We start from the raw sequence: 20,285 nt of genomic DNA, 5'->3' as shown, positions 1-20,285 counted from the left end.
GATTGGACCAGGCCAATCTGAAACAAAATCCGGCCCATTGGCTGGTCAAAATGAAAAAGTCGCGAAATGAGTCTCTTCCCAAGTCATTCAAACTCATCCCAATTTTAAAATCATGATAATGAGGGCATGGTTTCAAATCTCATCCGAGATGAGATGACTCATCCCACTCATCTAGGTATCATTTAAGAACAATAACAGGATATTTAATGTGATTCATCCCATGCATTGCTTCCTTAAATAATCAAAGATGAATGGGGCAATATTTTGAATATCGGTTGAGTCCATTAGATTTTTTAATTTTTTTTTTATTAAATAATTAAAATTTTCACATAGAGTCAACATCCCTTTTTGGATGATTTAATATTGGAAATTTGATTTTATTCAAATTTTAATTTATAAATTTAAGTTTCAATGGATATTTTTAAGGAAAGAAAAAAAAAAAAAAAATTCACAGTTAAATCATTGAAAAAAAAAAAGGGATGTTGACTTTTGGCCTATAGGTAAACATATCTTGCATTTTGCAAGGGAAAACCAAATATCGCCAATTTCTCAGGGGTTTATTATTAAATTACCCTAAATGAGTGTAAATCGAGTTAAAAGCAATGACTCGTACGAGACGAACCACCGAGTTTTAAAACAATGAGTCATGAACGCCGGAAAGTACAGGATCACAGCTCTATCACTCTCTACCCTTTATAATTTTTCCCGCCAAAACTAACCCAATTTTCCCGCCAAAACACCATTACTTTGAAAAGGAGCAAAATCCAACCAGCAGAACCAACACTTCCACACACACAGCGAGAGAGCGACAGAGAGAGAGAGGAAGAATGGATACTACTGAAGAAGCCATGGCAGCTAACAGGAGAACATTCAGGGAGTTCTTGGACCAAGATGTAAGATTTTGTTTCAGTCTCTTCCAATTCTATGTGATTTTTCATGAATTTTGATCTCATATTGGGTTTTTGGTGGATGAATCGAATCCCTAACAGATCGGACAGGGGATCTATATGGAATCTATTCGAGAAATGATAAAGCATAAGCAGCATCGTCTCATCATCGACATCTCAGATCTCCATGACTACAACACCGATTTAACTCGAAGGTTTGTTTTTTAAATCAATTTCCCTCTTCTTCTTTTTTTTTTTTTTGTCCATTTCTCTCTCTGAAGTCTGAATCTCACATTCTGTATTTCAGGCTCTTAAAAAACCCGAGTGAATTCGTGCAACCATGCTCTGATGCAGTTACAGAGGTTACTCGAAACATCGATCCTAAATACCTAAAAGAAGGGGAACAAGTTCTCGTCGGGTTCAAAGGCCCCTTTGTTTCTCGAAGAGTCACTCCCAGAGATCTTCTTTCTGCCTTCATTGGTTCCATGGTCTGCGTCGAGGGCATCGTTACCAAATGTATAATCTCCATCTCTCTCTCTCTATATGTTTGTTATCCATAGTAACTAAGCTCGGTGGTGATTCAGTTTTGATTAGTTCAGAAAGTTTCGTAAAATTTTTTTGGGGTTTTCTTCCAGAAACTCACCATCTTTAATCTTTCTAAAAACCCTTTGTTGTTCTCGTGTTTTGAAGGTTGAAGAAGATAATATTTTGGGTTTGTGGGGAATGTTACCATATTTTGATATTAATTGATAAACCATCAATTCACCAATTTAATTGGCTGGTCTCTTATTCACTGATATTTTAGAAAAAAATGAGTAATTTTGTGACTACATTCTTATCTATAATCCCTATTTTTGTTATTGTATCGTTTAATTTGTTTATAGTTGTGGGAATTGATGTTTGGGAGCAATGCTTTAAGAACCAAACTGAAGATTTGTCATTTTGGTTGGTAAAGTTAGATTTATTACAGAATTTTGAAAATACATGATTTTTTCCAATTAGATTATATTGTTTTTCCCAAAATCTTATACTGAAAAGAGAACATTTCAAAATTTTGTATTTTTGAACGATTCACCAAAAAACTGGCAGTTCATTTGGTTCGACTATCGATTTTTAAGAAAACACCAATTCTAATTGAGCCACACAGACTTTATTACCAAAAAAAAACTGGCTAGACCCCATTGGAGTACTGGTTCAGTCCCGTTATCGAAACACTAGCTTGGAGTCCTTAGTATATTTAATTGGTGTGAAACTTAAACCATAAACAATTTGTGTTATTTTTTAAGCTAAACTAGATTACCCAAACAAATACTTCTCAACAGTAAGAAAAGCCAGGACTTGTGCACAGATCTAGAAAATCAGTAGATATAGTGAGTGAAACTTGTAACACAAGCTGTCTTTTACAAGACTTGCAATGTCAAACTGCCCATTTAAATATGAATGACACACATGCATAAATTGAAAATTTCTTAGGACCCTTTGTCATTGCCATTTTGAGCCCATTTTTTAACAATGTCACATGCATGTTTTTTAGGAATTCTTTAAACCAGCACATATTTTTTGGTCCTAAAAATGGTGTTCTAAACATGCGTTTCCTTTCTATATAATTCAATTTCAGGGAGTTGCTTGTGATGGAATCAAAAGTATGGATTTGCATCGAAGTTTGTGTTACTTTTTTCGTATGATGAAATCCTATATGTTACATATGTTATTGTCATCCATATCCGCTCTATGGAGTTACAAGACTATGTGGCCAGTTGATCAATGTTTATCCTTCCAGTTGATCAATAGTGCGTTGGATCGAAATACCCATTCTATCTTGCAAGTACTACCCTCCCATGCCAACTGTTTCAACAGCCCTACATTGTATGTGCCTATAAAAAACACTTAATCTTATAATTTCTTCTTCATTACAATAAGTATTTTAATGTGAGTTTTCAATGTGAAGATGTGGCGTGGGGCACTTTAATGGTTCAAAATTCTCCTTTTAATTTGATTGGTATGTACCATTCACACAGCATTCCAAAAGCACACCTCCATTTTAACCATCCATCTTTGATCCTATGCTCACTATTTCTAACATTTGACACTTGGCTAAAAAAAGATTAGCTTTATCCAAAATTTGGTAAATGAGCTGTATGCCTCGTAAGCTTTATGCTTTTTAATATAAGTGTAGGGTGTTTGGGGAAACTTCCACAAGGTGATTTTTAAGGTATAAGCGTCAAATACCTTTTAATATGCTGTTTTAATGTATTATAAGGAAAGCTGGATTACTTGAATTGACCTATTGCATTGAGTTAAATCAACATCTCATTGATGGAAAAACTATTTTGTATATCTAACATTTTTCCCCCATTGAAGGCTCTCTTGTGAGGCCAAAGGTTGTTAAAAGTGTTCATTTCTGCCCTACAACTAATGCCTTCATGAGCCGTGAGTATCGTGACATTACATCCAGTACGGGCTTGCCAACAGGGTCTGTGTATCCAACAAGGGTAATCTCAACTCTTTTGTTTTCATAATTGTTTATACATGTTTACAAGAAGAAAGTATGTTGATAATCATATAACATTTCAGGATGACAATGGAAATTTGTTGGTGACTGAGTATGGGTTATGCAAGTACAAAGATCACCAAACATTATCCATGCAAGAGGTGCCCGAGAATTCTGCACCTGGTCAGCTTCCAAGAACCGTGGATATTATAGTAGAGGATGACTTGGTGGATTCATGCAAGCCTGGAGACCGTGTGGCAATTGTTGGGATCTATAAAGCTCTTCCTGGAAAAAGCAAGGGCAGTGTGAACGGTGTATTCAGGTTGCTCTAATATTATGGCGCTTACCACCAATCTTTTTCTTCTTTATAGCAATTCTGTAATATCTTCTATTTTAAAACTTTAATTTAGTAACCTTTTTCTGTAGGACTGTTCTTATAGCTAACAATGTCTCTCTACTCAACAAAGAAGCAAATGCACCAACATACATTGCCGATGACATAAAAAATATTCGAAGGATAGCTGAGAGAGATGACGCATTTGATTTACTGGGTAATTCACTTGCTCCATCTATTTATGGGCATTCATGGATAAAGAAAGCAGTGATCTTGTTGATGCTTGGTGGAATGGAAAAGAATTTAAAGAACGGAACCCATTTAAGAGGGTGAGTTATATTTTCTTATCTTCATTGGATGATTTGTTATCAGATTGAAGTTCTGAAAACCGATCATCATCTAATTTTGCTTACTTTCAGTGACATAAATATGATGATGGTGGGTGATCCTTCTGTTGCCAAGTCTCAACTCTTAAGAGCAATCATGAATATTGCTCCTTTGGCAATATCAACGACAGGTCGGGGTTCATCTGGTGTTGGTTTGACAGCAGCCGTTACTTCTGACCAAGAAACAGGTATGCATCTTAATGGATTCTTGCTATCCATTATTTGCCAATTATTTGAGGACATAACCGTGTGAATGTTTGCCATCAGGAGAGAGAAGGCTAGAGGCAGGTGCAATGGTTCTTGCAGATCGAGGTGTTGTTTGTATTGATGAGTTTGACAAGATGAATGATCTAGATCGTGTTTCCATCCATGAAGTTATGGAGCAGCAGACCGTAACTATAGCTAAAGCCGGTATCCATGCATCACTAAATGCTCGATGCAGTGTAGTGGCAGCTGCGAATCCTATATATGGGACTGTAAGTTTTACACTAATGTCAGTTCTTTGTTCCATAATCATTCATCTATGAAAGGTTTGGTGTTGTTATGTGAACTAAGAATTTCTCAAAGAGCAACATAATCTTGTTTTGCATTTTTAACCTGATTATATTTTTATTGAATGAATATGCAGTATGACCGTTCACTTACTCCAACAAAAAATATTGGGCTCCCAGATTCCTTGCTTTCCCGTTTCGATTTGTTATTTATTGTGTTGGATCAAATGGATCCTGAGATTGACCGTCAAATCTCGGAGCATGTTGTACGTATGCACCGATTTCGCTCAGCAGTAGATGGAGGTAAATGACGAGTTTCTTTTAAGAAATTGCAAGCATTATAATCTTTCTCATCAATTTGAAAAAAAGCTGACTTGAAGCAAATTAAAATTTCGTAGGTGGGGGGGCACTTGACGGGACTTCAAGTTATGGAAGAGAAGATGATGGTGATGCAAATTCATCTGTCTTTGTCAAGTACAACCGTATGCTACATGGAAAGAAAGCTGAAAGGGGACGCAAGCGTGATACTCTCACGATCAAGTTTCTTAAAAAATATATTCATTATGCAAAGACTAGGATTCTTCCGGAGTTGACAGATGAGGTTGGTCCAATGAGAATTTTCATATCTTTTTTATGGAAAATGATGCATTGTTTTCAGAGCCAATTCACAAACAGTTTCTTTGACAGGCATCGGATTTTATTTCAACTGCATATGCAGACCTTAGGGATGCCAGTTCAAATACAAAGGTCAGTGTTGATAATTTGAAATGATGCGTTCTTTCATTTTCGTTTTTTCTTATATTCATCTAATTGATGGTTCTCTCTCTGTAGTCTGGAGGAGGAACACTTCCAATCACGGCCAGGACCCTGGAGACCATAATACGTTTATCTACTGCTCATGCTAAATTGAAGTTAAGCAAAAAGGTACTTGGTTTCACTTGAGTTCTAGATGAAATCTTACGCTCACTAGACTTCACATTGTGTCTCTATAATAGATGATCCAATTTTCTGAAGATTTCATCTTATGGGATGGAGTCTTAGGTATTGGGATGAAATAATATAGATATGATATGGCCATAAAACAGCTTTTCCAAGTGTTTGTAATTTAAAACCATTTTGTGCTTGTTTGCGTCACTCATCTTTGGATGAATCATTTGTGTTGTTGTAGGTTACCAAAATTGATGTGGAAGCTGCTCTTAAAGTATTAAATTTTGCCATTTATCATAAAGAGCTAACAGAGATGGACGAGCGTGAGCAAGAAAGGGATAAGGAATTGGAGAAGAAACGGAAAGCTAATCGTGCTAGTGGCAACATTGATGGAGCTGACCGTGGTGCCACTGCTACAAGGGAAGGGTGAGTATTTGAGAATAGAGACATGGTATTTCTTAAAAGATCTCTCTATTGCTTAGAAAGCTTTGGTTTTTTTTATTTGCCTTTTTGATACATTGCCTGTTAAAATACCATCAAGGGTGGTTAGGTTTGGATATGTGTGTATTTGTTGAGTTAGAAAGGTTAGATTTTTATGCATGACAATGCACTAAAATTTTAGATTTGTTTATAGATGTTTTGAAATAGTCAGTCAGTCAGTTCTAGGTCCTTTTGTGTGGATTATGATAGGCTTATGGCTTACTTTGTTGGAGCAAAAATTACAATATGAATGCTATGTGAAGAAAATTTTCTTTTATCTACCTACATTCAGTAGACCAAATACTTAGAGAATCATGTTTGTTGGTTCACATTCAATTCAAATACTTATCTAGGCATTAAAAACATGGGTATGTAATTAATAAAATGCTTTAGAAGGGTTAAATCTTTTTAGTGATCTGTCAACAACCATAAATCATGGTCTAAAATATTGTTTTATCCTGTACAGATGTGTTTCTGTCCTTCTAACAGTACAATACTCAAGGTTATATATTGTGTTGTTGCAAAAAGTTAATTTGTTTAGTTAAGTTATTGTGTTATAGCAATTGAGTTAACAAGGTAATATTACTTCATACATCATAATTTTAGCTTTTCGGATAATTTCCATGCTCTAGTAAGGTGTTCATATTGTCATACAATACAATTTATCTCATTCTATCAACTCATTAATACAATGAACAATAGTAGGTTTTTAAAATACCATAGTACAATTTTAAATCATTTCATTGATGCACTGTAACATTATGAAAGTTTGCAATTTAGTTCAGCTCCCTTTTCATGTTATTGCTCATTATCTTTTGTGAGATCAACCTCAATGTTTTATTTATCTCTGCAGTTTATCAGAAATTAGCTGTTTTGACCTAGAATTTTTCCTTTTTCCACAAAAAAAAGCATGGATTTCTTACGTATGGAAAAATAGTATTCCATACTATAATTTTTCCTGAATCAGATGGAACATCAATGTCCAACTCTACATGCCTGGTAATCTAGTTAGGTAGAGAAGACAGAACTGGAGTGCCAGAAAGAGAACAAAGGGCAGTGATTTTCATTTTGCACTATTTCTTTAATAACCATAATAAGTTTTGAAGTCTGATGAGGATCTATCTGAAGGGTAAATCATCAATGCTGTTCATGATCCACAAAGAAACAAACAGTATTATGTTTGCCTAGTATCTGACATTCCATTAATAAACTTGCAAGGAATTGTATTTTTTCAGAAAATTTATCAAGTTTCAAGTCTCACAAACACCTCTAATTTAGAATACCCAAGGAAACAATCAGTATTGGACCACAACTTTTTTGTAGGCTATTTCTAGGTAAAATTGTGAGTTGAGAATTTATTATACTCTGGAGTCTTACTGACCCGTTTCCCTTTAAAGTAATATAATCTACTCTGGTTTTTAAGTTTGTTGGTGGACAACATCCGTCAAGTGTTCTTTGTTCTCCACTAGAATTAGTAAGTCATTAAATTTACTTATCCTGATTTTTTTTTTCATCTTGTTTCTTGTTTTGATCAGTGCCACGGCTGATGCCATGGAAGTTGATGACCCTCCTGCGGACCATTCCAATATTTCTCCAGAAAGGTCTGTCTACAAGAAAATCACATTGTATTCAGACTCTTTTGCTCACTTGTCATTTCATTGTTTTTAAGTCCTCTTTCTTTCTCTCATTTCATGCAGAATTGAAGCATTTGGCTCTGTATTCGGTCAGCATATGCGGGCAAACCATTTGGATCGCATAACTATCACAGATATCGAGAAGGTTGTCAATGTCGGGACAGCTGTTAGATACACAAGGGCAGAGATAGTATCCCTGTTGGAGGTAATTAAAATTGGAAAAGAAAAAAAAAAGTTAAAAAGTGATTGGATATAGCAATACAAATATTTGGTGATTAATTCTAACTTACCAAAATATGTAAAATACAATAATTAAAGTTTGGCTTTGATATTTTTGCAGAGATTGCAGGATGATAACAGATTGATGATAGTAGATGAAGGGGTGCATATGATGTGAATACTTGCAAAAAGAGCATCATCCCCCATGACAAGGTATCGTGGAAGAGTGTTTCTTCTGCGAAATAACGAAAAAACATATATTGTGCTTCAATGTTTCTTAGAATTGCTTTGACTTCATTAGAACCTCTTGATTCACTCTTTTAAACCTATAATAGTTGGTTGAAAGAGTTGGAAGAAAGACATTAATTTCTTAATTCCATTTACTCCCTTAATGGTGGTTGCTGCATTAGCCGTTTGGGCATTGGCTTATCTACAGAAATTTGAAACCAACTTGTGGAGGGGTTATCATGATTATAGAAAACAAAAACTTGGCCTTGGGCCTTATCATCAAATGTTGTTCCAATTCAAGTGTTCTTACCAAGTTCTTCGCACTAGGGAAAATTTGGGTGTCTATTTAACCAGTTGAGTTTGGTAGAGTAATCAAGTTTTGACTTGAGAATTTTGCTCAAAATCTATTACAATGTTACCCTTTGTTAATATTATTAAGAGCTATTTATATATGTAGATATCAAATATGGAAAGGGAAACTTATGAACCTGTCAAACCTCAGATTTTCCCCTTATTATTGCAGTCTTATTCTTCCTTTTACAGACGATTGGGTAATTTGGTTACAAAGAAATGGTCGAATGTTCGAATGTTTGAGGGAAAAGAGTGTCCGGTTCATGATAATTTCAATTTTAGGCTTGTTCTTTTGGTATAAAGTCTTTTTAAAGTTTAGAGGGGTCTTTTTTGAGGATTTCATTTGTAGATGAGATTGGGTGTGTTGTATTACCTTGGTGTAGGCGTGTAGTGGTTTGGTTTTGTGTTGTGTTGTTAATCACCTCGACCACATTTTCTAATAATATTTTTACTTGTTAAAAATTGATCTGATATTCTGACGCTCTCTTTTAGATGCACTTTGTGCACTTCCTTCTCAGGGGATTCACGAGGACAAAGATTTATGGTTCTGTGGACCGTCAGTTCAAAGAGCATACAAAAAAGAGCGTCAGCTCATCGCCATTCTAAAAAATAAGGGGGAAATATTTTTAGTATTTGGGTGCTTATTTTGATTTTACCAAAACGGGTTCTTATTGTACGGTTCCATTTGTGATTTCACTTTTGTAGCCTTCTTGTGAACCTCAAATAATTTTTTTTAAAAACATGCTTTTTTTGTAAATTTGTTTAATGAAAAGTCAACTATATTTAAGGTTTAGGGTTTAATTCAGGTAGAAAAGAAGGGTACAAAGATAAATTCTGTTAAGTAGGTATTTTCTTTGAAAATGTATATATGATTTTATTACTCATTATGGCAAGGTAGTACATTCAAATTATGCAGAAGTCAGAAGATCAATTTTCCAAGAAAGTATTATTAACTTTGAAAAATTGAATTGGCACACTCAACCAATGCCAATTATGAGCGGATAGGATAATTTTAACCAGTTTGGTAGGTTTGTTCTTTATCAAGCTTTCAAAGGGTGAAGCTTTGGCCAAGTCTAAGGGGAAGAGTTTTCTTTGTGGCCTTGGTATAAATCTGGAGCTATCTTTCAATAAAAGGACTGACTTGTTGCAAACCACTAGTGGTTGGTTGCACTCCAAAAAAAAAAAAAAAATTTATTTATTTTTATTTTGTAATCATCAACTGGTGATTATTATTAAGGGAACAACTAGTTGCAAATCAAAAGTTGCCCCTTGCATCCTAATCTTAAAAAATTCTCAATTTTATTGTAGTTATTTTTAAATTTCTACTTAATTGCACTTCACTAAAGTTCTCTCTATATTTATTATATTTTTCTTTTAAGGGAAGGAATACAATTTTTTTCTTCTTTAGGAGGACATCATACCAATGGAGTGAAAAATAATTTTTTAAACGAGATTCTATTGGCGCACCAATGTGTTGTGGAAGGATAAGATTAGCCACAAAGTAAGGTTTCCTTTGTCTTAAATAATATTAGGATAGGGATCCTTTCCCCGATTTTGCCTTTTAAGCAGTGCCACTTTGTCCTAATGGGATGGATCCACGTAGGCACCACAAGTAGGCCACTTTATTTTTATTTTTTATGCATAACCCAATGAGTTGGTGCCATGTGTGCAAGCGATAGTGCAACACGTGTACTGTCAATGCTTCACTCCATCATCTTTTGCCACGTGTCCCATGCCACTTTTATGCCATCGACATAATGTTTACTTAATACACATAAAGATATGGAGTGTAGTTGGTACTAGGTGGTGTTCAACTAGTCACTCCTTTATTAAAAAGCTATTTCATTAATGAAAATTAGTTTTCCCCAAAAACCCTCGTCTTGAAAAGAGCATTTCAAACCTTTTGTATGCTGGTAAAATGCAAACGCATTACATTGCACATAAAATTATAAATTATTTTTAAAATAGGATCAATAGTGAAGAGCCAATGATTTAAGTTATGAGTAATGATTTTTTGAGTCCCCGCATGACATACTCAAAATACTCTCTTAATGTGGCATGTGTTAGAACCATAGTTCCTTTTTTCCTTCGATACAGAATTGCACATAAAAATATTTATGAGGATGTGCTGATGTGTTTCCTGAGGCATATGCCATGTCAGGACGATATTTTGAGTATGTCACATGGGGGAGTCAGATGATCACGACTCTTTAAGTTATATTAATTTCACTTCTTATTTTATACTTTCATTTTTTAAGGTTTATATAGGTTATTTTATTTTATTTTATGATAACTCGGGTTATTAAATTTGCTATGTATCTATATTTATTTATAAGAGGTTATATATTAGGTTTAAGTGAGTCAACATCTGCATTTTCATTTTTCATTAAGCTTTTTTCCTTTTAGTTAATCTTCCATAAATCTACAATATCAAATTAGTTTGGTTAGACAAAATTTTATGAAGACGGGGACGCAGGAGCAGATCTTGTTGCTTGTCTTGGTGAGGAGGTAGGCTGATACTACGCAAATGGATGCCGAATGCTGTATCGGATTGCCCTAATCTGTAGAAGGAAGAGGGAGCGATAAGCTGGCGAAAGAAACCATCGGGAGAAGGGAAGATATCCAATTTTGGAGAGTTGATTTAGGTTTTGATCTTTTATTTATGTTCAATTTATCATTAAATATTTTTACTAATATAGAAATGATCGGATACTTGGATTCAGATCTTGTCGGATGCTCTAATAGCAAAAAGTCTACATCGAATTTTGTATTTCTATTAGCAGGAGGAGTTATCTAATGAAAGAACGTAAAGTAGAGCATTACTATTTCATCCACTATTGAGATTGAATTCGTGACATGCTTTGAGGCTATGAGTCATGCTTTATGGTTGTAGAATTTTATTTCAAGACTTAAGATTGTCGACTTGATAGTCAAGCCGATGAAGATATATTGTAACAATACCACAGTTGTGTTCTTTTTTAAGAATGGAAAATACTCAAACGGTGCAAAACACATAGAGGTCAAGTACTTAGTGGTTAGAGAAAGAGCTCAGAAATAATTAGTACCACCCAGATGATAGCTGATCCATTGACAAAGGGATTATCACCAAAAGTTTATAGAGAACATATTATCAAGATGGGTCTTTTGGAAAAATCTTTTATATATTTGGAATAGATTATTCTAAAGTAGTTGTGTAATTGACATTAACATTAGTATTAAATAAAGTTTGTTTATGTTTGTTTATTTCTTGTTTTTAATAATATTATGCATATTTTATTTGGATTTAAGTAATATAAGGAATGTCTTGACAAGACAAATAACAAGGGCATAATTAAAAGTTTTATAAAAAATGTATTAATGACGTGACATATGAAAGGATGTGTAGCATAGATGACATACAACCACCATGACTTACATTAATATTTAATCGAAATATGACATTAAATAATCTAATTGCATATTGGGAATATTGAGAATTTTAAAATTCATGATAATGTATAAAATATTTTATTTATAGAATCTTAAATTGAACATTTTCAAAATGTTTTGAAAAGTTCACTATTAACACAATTGGTCTAATGGGTCAAGTGGGAAAATGTTAGAACTTTATATCGTGTAGCCCGCAAACCTCCCAATTTTGTTGTTTAATTGCACAAGAATTCTACATATAAAAGATATCAATATTGGAAGAATCCCAAATTCGTTGTTATTCTTCAAAGAAAAACTCTAGACCCTCTACCTTCATCTATAAAAGAGGATCGACGACCCCATATTGACAAGTAAGAGAGAATGTAAATTGTAAAAAACGCACATAAGGTAGAGAGTTCTAAAATAGTGATATCCATCAATCACTAGAACCCTAGCTGATCCACATAGAGAGAAGGGACAAGGTGAGTCTAGAATGCAATGATCAATTCGATTGAGATTTCGAAAGTTTCAAAGAACACATGGATTGCAAGGCACACCTCCAACGGTTTTGAATCAACGACTTAATGATGGCACAATGTAAGTACCATCAACTCGGTTGTGATTGAATGAATAATATACTTGAGGTATGTGATAGATTAGATCCTATTGGGAAAATCATAGTTTATTAAAGTTTTGTTTACGATTTTGAATGTATAAAATCTAACACAATACTATACAGATTGCACACCTGCTCATGAAATCTGGACCATTCATTTGGAAGACTACCTCTAGTGTTTGAATGAAGGTTTAGGACATGGTGATTATAGGCATGTCTCTACGTGAGGGGATCAGAGATTCAATCCCATTTGCTCTGTGTTCTTTTTCAGCTATTTCATTGGTACAATTTTAGTTCATATGAAAGACCCACACTGCCTTAAACCCAGTTAAATGCAGACACTGAGCTGGCCTGGGACAGCCAAAAACATGCATCCAAACATACCTACAATTACAGTCCAAGAAATGTTACAGGAAACTTGTGATTGATCCATTTGAACATCATTTTAACTTTGGAAAAAAGCAATCACAAGGTTGTTTTTGGGGAAACATATTTTAATTTTCCAACCATCAAAAGCACTTTCCGGAGTTAAAAGCATGTTAAGTAGACTCTCGACTTCCAGGTTGCTAAAAAATCTAATCGTTAACAAAGGGACTTAAGCCAAAAATGTCCATAGCCGCTCGGGAGAGATTCTCACTCTTACAGGAATCCGGACAGATGAAAGTACTGGGAATTCGGAACGAATATGTTCTCTCTCATCTTGCCTTTGATCTTTACATGTCCAAAAGCTACTCATTAGTTAGGTGGTGTTTGATTCGGCTTTACAACCCCGCTTATGCACTTTTAGGGGGTTTGTTACGTAACTTTTCAATGTGACTATAATTTGATAATGAAAATTTCAGTTCATTTATTCAAAAATACCTGTATTTGATGGAAAAAATCTGAAATCTTGTGGTTTACAACATCTTAAATTTTGTTCTTTTAAAGTTCGATTGATGGAAAAAATCTGAAATCTTGTGGTTTTAACGTTAGATTTCAAATTTTCATGGGTTTTTGGTTGACTGAACCTTGTGGGTTGTTTCATTGATGAAAAAAATCTGAAATCTTGTGGTTTTAAAGTTCTATTGATGGCCAAAAATCTGATATTTTCCTTTGGGTTCACCGAATTTTGTGGGTTGTTTGATTGATTGATGAAATATATGAAATCTTGTGGTTTATGGTAGACCAAACCTTGTGGATGTATAAATTGATGAAAAAAAATCTGAAATCTTGTGTTTATAGTTCTATTGATGAATAAATCTGAAATTTTGATGTTTATGATTGACCAAACCTTGTGGGTTTATAAATTGATGAAATATCTAAAATCTTGTGACTTTATGGTTCATGTGTTTATGGTCGATCAAACCATGCTTGCAATGTTATTCAAGTGAAGCTATGTACCGTATTTTGGATATATATGTTTTGTTTTTGTGGTGGTGCACGATGGATGATTGATAGAGATTTTGTTAATACACGTGAGTCAGACAAGTAAATATCTTTTTTATGAGTTCATTTAGATGATTTTATACTTCTTGATGGATTGAAATGGTGTTATTTCAAATACAGGTATTTTTTTATCAGGTAAAAAAAAATTTATATAAGAATTTTTAGGGGAGGTACTCCTGAAATTTCATTAAAATTTTTATCAATATAATTAATGTATTAATTTTAATAAATTAATTCTAATTTTTAATTAAAAATATTATATTTATTTATTTTTAATATTATTATATAACTATTGAGGTCATTCTGCGTATTTGGATCTAATCTGATACTTTTTTAGACATTAAGGGCAATCTGATCATTTCACCATAATACAGTAGAATCCAGCAACCTGTATCAAACAGTAATTACCAGATTCTAGTAAACAGCACAACACTTAACCAGAAATCTATCAAACAAGCTTTTCACAACTTCAGCTTTTTCCAGTCGCAAAAATTGACAGCGTCATCAAACGAGCCCTTAATTTTGGTGAAAAATCCCACTGTTTGGAAACGCATTTAACTCAAAAAAGAATTTCCAGAACATTGTCACTAAGCAATCGATGCTGCAACCACAATTTGTATACATGTCATCGAAACAAAAGTAATTCCATAGAAACACTTCCGTTGAAAACAGAGATATGCAGAAAAAAAGGCCTTAATCACCGCAATAATGTGATAAAAAGTGTAATACGGTTTTCCATCGTACTGACCAATACATAAACATCATGAACGAAGTTTCTGTTAGATTCGTATGTAATGGGAGCTCTTACCATTTAATTAGGTTAGAAGGAAATTCTGTCTTCAGTGGATGAGTACATAATCTGCGCCTTCACGGATCATATCAGCAGCGGTTGGAGGCAAGCTGTTTCTGGAAAGCTCTTGTCGGACCTGTGCGTGACTTTCTGCCTCGTGTTGGAACATCTTGACGAGCTCTTGTAGCTCTAACTTCCTCACCTCAACTTGCTCCTCGGTCACGGGCTTTTTCAATCCAAGGTACAACAACCCGATTGCAATTAACACAATTCCTAACATAAAAAGGAGGCCAGCAAAGAGGCCAAATGCGTAGGGTGTACTCTCGGCTCCCGGGATCCCATCCACATTGATTCCAAAGAGTCCAGTGATGATAGAAAGAACAAGGCCACAACCCCCAAAAACAGCCAAATTGTGGGTAACACGAAGGCTCCTGTCCTGGAAGTAATATTCGCAAAAAATATTAGAAACTCGTAAATACTACTTAATATGCATGGGAATATCGGGCGACTTTATCCCGAGATTTGTTTCAACTAATTCACTTATTGTTAAAAGCTAAAAGTACTACCTACTTATAATAACGAGGAGGAAAGATGACTCACAAATATGGTGAAATCCCAATGTGACCCATATTCATAAACATTTGCATAAAAGCATAAATATCCATTAACATACAAAGGGCACTCTAAGCACTGAAGTAATCTTTAAAACAAAAACTCTCAAAACATGGAATAAACTGAATGGAATCAGCTTTGTGGGGTGGGTCAATGTATTTGACACTTATTGTAAGCATTGGACACATCCACTGATCGAAAGGGATGCTTGACCAATACAAGACTGACTATAGTACTTCCAGTTCCCTTGAAATCCCTTAAGGGATCCCTCACTAAATACATCCCCATTGAAATTTAGTTACCATGCGATGAACATTTGGTCCTTCAGAAAAATAGGACTTTTGAGGGTTACATGAAGTGAATTATTTTCTTGTAAGAAAGTAAGTAGATAGGCTGTAATATACCAATGGTGATTGGTGATCACTTTGTAAAATGATAAAAAGTCATTCTTGGCTCAAACCTAGAGGAACAGCTCAGAAAAGACTGACTTATTTGTTGATGTGATAGCTTTGTCAATACAATGGGAAAATTGTAACTTTTTTTTCTTTTTAAAAAAATGTCAAGTATATGTAAATTTAAAAATGGTGGTTTCTTTATAATCTACAGATCTACCAACAAATAATCACAAAATTTCCAGTCCTACTGTTATAAAAATGTAACCGTGATGGAAAACAAATCGGCATTGTCTAGTCAAGCCATATTTTGTTAGTTAAGAAATTGTCACCACTGGATTTACAGTTATAGGAAATAAAATTACTCTGTAAATCTCCTTATTGATAGGTCATTCCAAGATTTAAAAGGACAAAAACGTCTGGAATAACTCATCTGGGGTTTGCTGCATTTTTCCTTTTTCGTGTAGCTAAGTTCCCTTCATGCCTTAAAGAAGGAACAAAGTCTACACTGGAAAAGCTGCTTAGAGGTTTTCTTCCATAGCCCACTAGTCTTACGTTCTCTTAATCAAAAGTTCTTGCACCTAAGCTTAGTTTCTAGCAATAGGAATGTTTGCGAAGGAGTTCCATGGAAGAATCCAACTCATCAAGATTGTTGCAGAAGGGAGTGGAACTTTTGGGCCAGAGCTACAAATGAAATTTAACAATGCCAGAGAAACAATGGGTAATCAAGTTGGTGGATGAAATCCCTAAGGAATCAAAATTAAAGGGGGATACATCCGTGAACTCTTTCCCCATATCATTTTGTTAAGCCGAACACTAGAGAAAACATTAAGGGTGTTAATGTGGGACACAAATCAAACCACAGTCATGGATACCAATGGAAATTTTGTAATTATTTAGGTTGACATTTGTTTGGATCTAGATATATTTTTCATTACTTTTATTTTGGGTCATGTTAATTTTAAATTAGTTAGATTTACTATATTCTAATTTTGAATTTTTTTTTTGGTAGGGGGGAGGGGATTATTTTAGGAGTTCGATATGAGTCTTAAGTATTATTCACGTCACTTGTTGGATAAGTAAGTGAATAACCTTTTAAATGATGCAAAAAAAGGTTATTCGGTTACCTATCCAACAAGCCCAAGATTTTGCAATTCCTGTGAGTTTTGAGAATATAATGACCAAAATAGAGATATGGTATCAATTTTACATGGAATTTGCATTTCAAGGTCAAGAATGTCAATGTTTAAATCATGTTAGGATTAGGGTTTTGAATCTAACATATAAGAGCCTATATATGACTATTATAATTGATTTCACACAGTTTATGGGAAAAAAAATTTCTAGCTCTTTTCTTAAGATTTCTCCAGTTATTGGATTTGGTGTGAGACCATCTTGGAGTGATTCCAAGGTATTATCTCCTCGTCTTCTCCATCATCTCATCTTTTCCAAAAACAATAATGTTTTAGTTCATCCTAAACTTATCTAAACTCTTTCAAATCTTAGATATGAAATCTACGGCCCAATCTACAACCTTCAAACCCTCCATCTATCAAACTTAACCTTAATTGAAATTTTCCGTAATTACCATTTAAAATATAGCCAATTGGCCTTGTGAAACCTTTCACAATGGCCAATAAAACCTATTGCGCCTGAAACTCTTTTTCTATAATTTTTTCTTTCTTCTTCACCACCTATTTAGCCTTTCCCCTATCCTTCTTAAGGTAGAATAGACCTAGAATGGAACAAATCTAGATTGTCCTGCATCAAATGTGCTCTCAAGACTTCCTCAAACAATCGATGAAGTCCATTTAAACTCTTTTCCCCCATGATTTGATTCCACTTTTGAGTACCTCATAAACATATGGTAATTTTCATCAAAAGGGGTTTTCCTCTTCAGTTACTTCTCAGAAACTGAATTCAATGTGGTCCTAAACAATGGAACAGGGATGCCAATGAATAAATGGCCTCCCTGAAAAGGTGGAAAATACCTCTTTCCATTTGACCTTTTTTGGATCCAAGTTCATAGGTGGCTACGTAATGAATTAGCAGTGAGGGTGTTTCTACTGAGAAATGGTTCAGTGAAGTCCTTGGCATGAACAATAAGGACAACATTGGAAACAGGCCCACATGTAAGAGTCACAAGTAAGTCGTAGTAAAAGGTTGAAGATAGAGTCACAATAAGATAGTGTGGTAAGGAGGGGAACTATGGAATGCTAGCCCCTCTATTTCATGGGAATCTAGTACAAATCCTACATATATTGCAAAACTAAGAGCTCCTAATATGAAGATCAGAGGAATTTTGTCAAAATGCAAACAACATTGATAGAGGGCGGGAAAAGAGGAGAATTGCTTCAGTTTGAAGAAAGGGTTTTCTACTCAAAAGAGGAGTGATTTCTCTTATAGTTCTTGTACAGATGTTTCCACTTGTGTTGGTTCTCATTTTATGTTGTTATTTTTTGGTTGGATGCATCATCTTGGTATTAGAGACACTTCTGTCTCTTGGAACTTAGGTTTTTTATTTGAGATGATGATGCCGAGAGGCAAAATCAACATAGATCTTGATGCACAGTTGGGTCGATAAATAGATCGTCTGAAACATCATTTGTTAACTTGATGGTTCTTGGAGCAAAACTAATTAACTAGGAAGCATAGAAGCAATCCAAGATGAGCATTGTCAATTTTTGTCAGTTATAGGAAAAGGATCAAAGCTTCATCAGCAGAAGAGACCAAGACCAGAGCAGCCCCCACCAGCAGCGAAGTATATACCTGAAAGATGTGAGACTAGTGTAGATAGGTCCTGGGTTTAGATCCAACATTTGATTGAAAATAAGGCCCAAGGAATGTCTGTTGATCAATGTTTTGTTTTGTTTTCTCCCAGAGCAACACCTTAAGAGTATTTATACATTAACATATGAGGCTTTCTTTTTCTCTACTTTTATAAGTACATTAGTTTTATCTTTTAATCTTATTGTTACTATTAGTATTCTAATATACATACATTCGTGCATATACATATGTATGTCTACTCACCTGCAACCATGCACGAACAGTACTCTGTATAACATCTTGAATAGTAAACAAGCGGCCACGAACTGCTTCTTGCTCATCAATCATTTCTCTTGTAGCCTTTCTTATTCCCTCTAACAAGCTTCTTGTTGCATTACCCCTCAAATGCTGGAGAAGCTCAAACACAATCTCTTCTCTTGCATGCAGTGACCATTTTACTCTAATAACCTGTGATTGAAAACGACAGAGATGATTTTAAGGTTCATATGTTAAAGTAACAAGTCATAAGACTTCACTTGTGCGTGTATATATATATGGGATAGCCAACGTGTCTTGAAAATATGGGTTAGAAGTTTTGGAATGGGCTGATTTTGGGGAGGTATCATCTCTATGGAGCCCATTCTGAAACTTCTAACCCCATCAAAAGTGGTTTGCAAAAAATAGACGATCCACGATTCATCAACTTGTAAACTGGGGTTAGAAGTTTCAAAATGGGCTGATTTTTCGTGAGGAAGATCTCCTCGCCATAGAGATGATCCTCACCAAAAATCAGTCCATCCTAAACCTCTAACCCATATAGGAAAAACACGTTGGCTATATAGTTGGCTGGCAAACTTGATCCTGTATATATGGTTTGGGATCCATAGGCTCATGAAAGTGAACTCATATGTTCACACACAATCTTGACCGTGCATTTGTGAGATCCAATGATTGAGATTTATCTTAGAGATCCATAATATATTCTTGGGATACATCTTTTATCCCAACCATTGGATCTCACATATACACGATCAGGATTGTGTGTGAACATATGAGTTCACTTTTCATGAGTCTACAGATCTCGACCCTATTTATATACACATCATCATAAACAAATCTACAATATAAAATGATGCCTATTGTGTATAAATCTGATACAGAGTGAATGCACCAATACTAATCAAATATGTACACTTGGTTAACAATCATTCCAATCAAAATAAATAGTGAAATTCCAAGTGGCAGTTACTTCTTGGCATAATGTGAATTTAAGGTTGATGTCCCTTGATCCGAGTCGGATACGAATCCATTCCTATATCCGTCAAGATCTGAATGATATATTACTTTGCAAGTGGTATTTTTATATTTTTCAATTTATGTTTCATCAACCAACAGTAGTTGAGGATAGTGGTCAAGACCTCTCTTCAAAATGGAGAGGTCTTGAGTTCAAGTCACCTTTTGACCACATTTTAGCAATTTTATTTTTAATAACCTTAAATGCTTTGACATTACCCGACCATCCGATCCGGATATGGATTTGATGAAAGTAAAATGGTTCAGATACGGTTTTAGCTATTAGGATCCGGATATGAACCCAAATAAAATATTTGGATATGGATATTGACATACTCATATTCGACCCGTTTTAAGCCCTAATTATGCCATAAAGTGGTTTTTGTCTCTGAAAGATTCTTCTACTCCCTTCCTTCCAAAGACTTCAGCATATCGCAAATGGGAGGATGGACCAAAGGAATTTGCATTTTAAGTAGTGAATGGTCAATTGAGTAGTTTACAGGGTACCAATACTACCAAGGCAGGTAATCTAGAAGAGTATCACCTCAATCC

The 20,285-nt window shown here is 34.7% G+C and overlaps 2 protein-coding genes across 2 annotated transcripts in view; one reads left to right on the top strand and one right to left on the bottom strand.

The window, feature by feature from the left end:
* The first annotated feature begins 756 nt into the window (after positions 1–756).
* On the top strand, positions 757–8,399 carry MCM3 (Minichromosome maintenance (MCM2/3/5) family protein). Its single transcript, XM_086421734.1, has 16 exons — positions 757–893; positions 990–1,102; positions 1,195–1,403; positions 3,249–3,379; positions 3,462–3,700; positions 3,805–4,041; positions 4,132–4,286; positions 4,366–4,574; positions 4,727–4,892; positions 4,988–5,190; positions 5,277–5,336; positions 5,421–5,513; positions 5,758–5,942; positions 7,532–7,597; positions 7,694–7,835; positions 7,971–8,399. Exons 1-16 carry the CDS (start codon positions 828–830, stop codon positions 8,025–8,027), a joined length of 2,331 nt encoding a protein of 776 aa, XP_086277860.1. The 5' UTR covers positions 757–827; the 3' UTR covers positions 8,028–8,399.
* Positions 8,400–14,507: 6,108 nt separating this feature from the next.
* Positions 14,508–20,285, bottom strand: part of LOC147387891 (uncharacterized) — a 32,497-nt gene continuing 26,719 nt past the window's right edge. The window contains exons 7-8 of the mRNA XM_086420104.1: positions 18,705–18,908; positions 14,508–15,103 (exon numbers count right to left, since the gene is read on the bottom strand). Coding sequence (XP_086276230.1) covers positions 14,717–15,103; positions 18,705–18,908 — 591 coding nt within the window. The 3' untranslated portion in view covers positions 14,508–14,716. The remainder of the gene's footprint in view (positions 15,104–18,704; positions 18,909–20,285) is intronic.

Source organism: Akebia trifoliata, chromosome 13, assembly GCF_017979445.1.
Source record: "Akebia trifoliata isolate Shusen 1 chromosome 13, ASM1797944v1, whole genome shotgun sequence".
NCBI classification, from domain to species: domain Eukaryota; kingdom Viridiplantae; phylum Streptophyta; class Magnoliopsida; order Ranunculales; family Lardizabalaceae; genus Akebia; species Akebia trifoliata.
The sequence above is the reverse complement of the archived record's forward strand: the minus strand, read 5'-3'. Positions and strand labels throughout refer to the sequence as shown.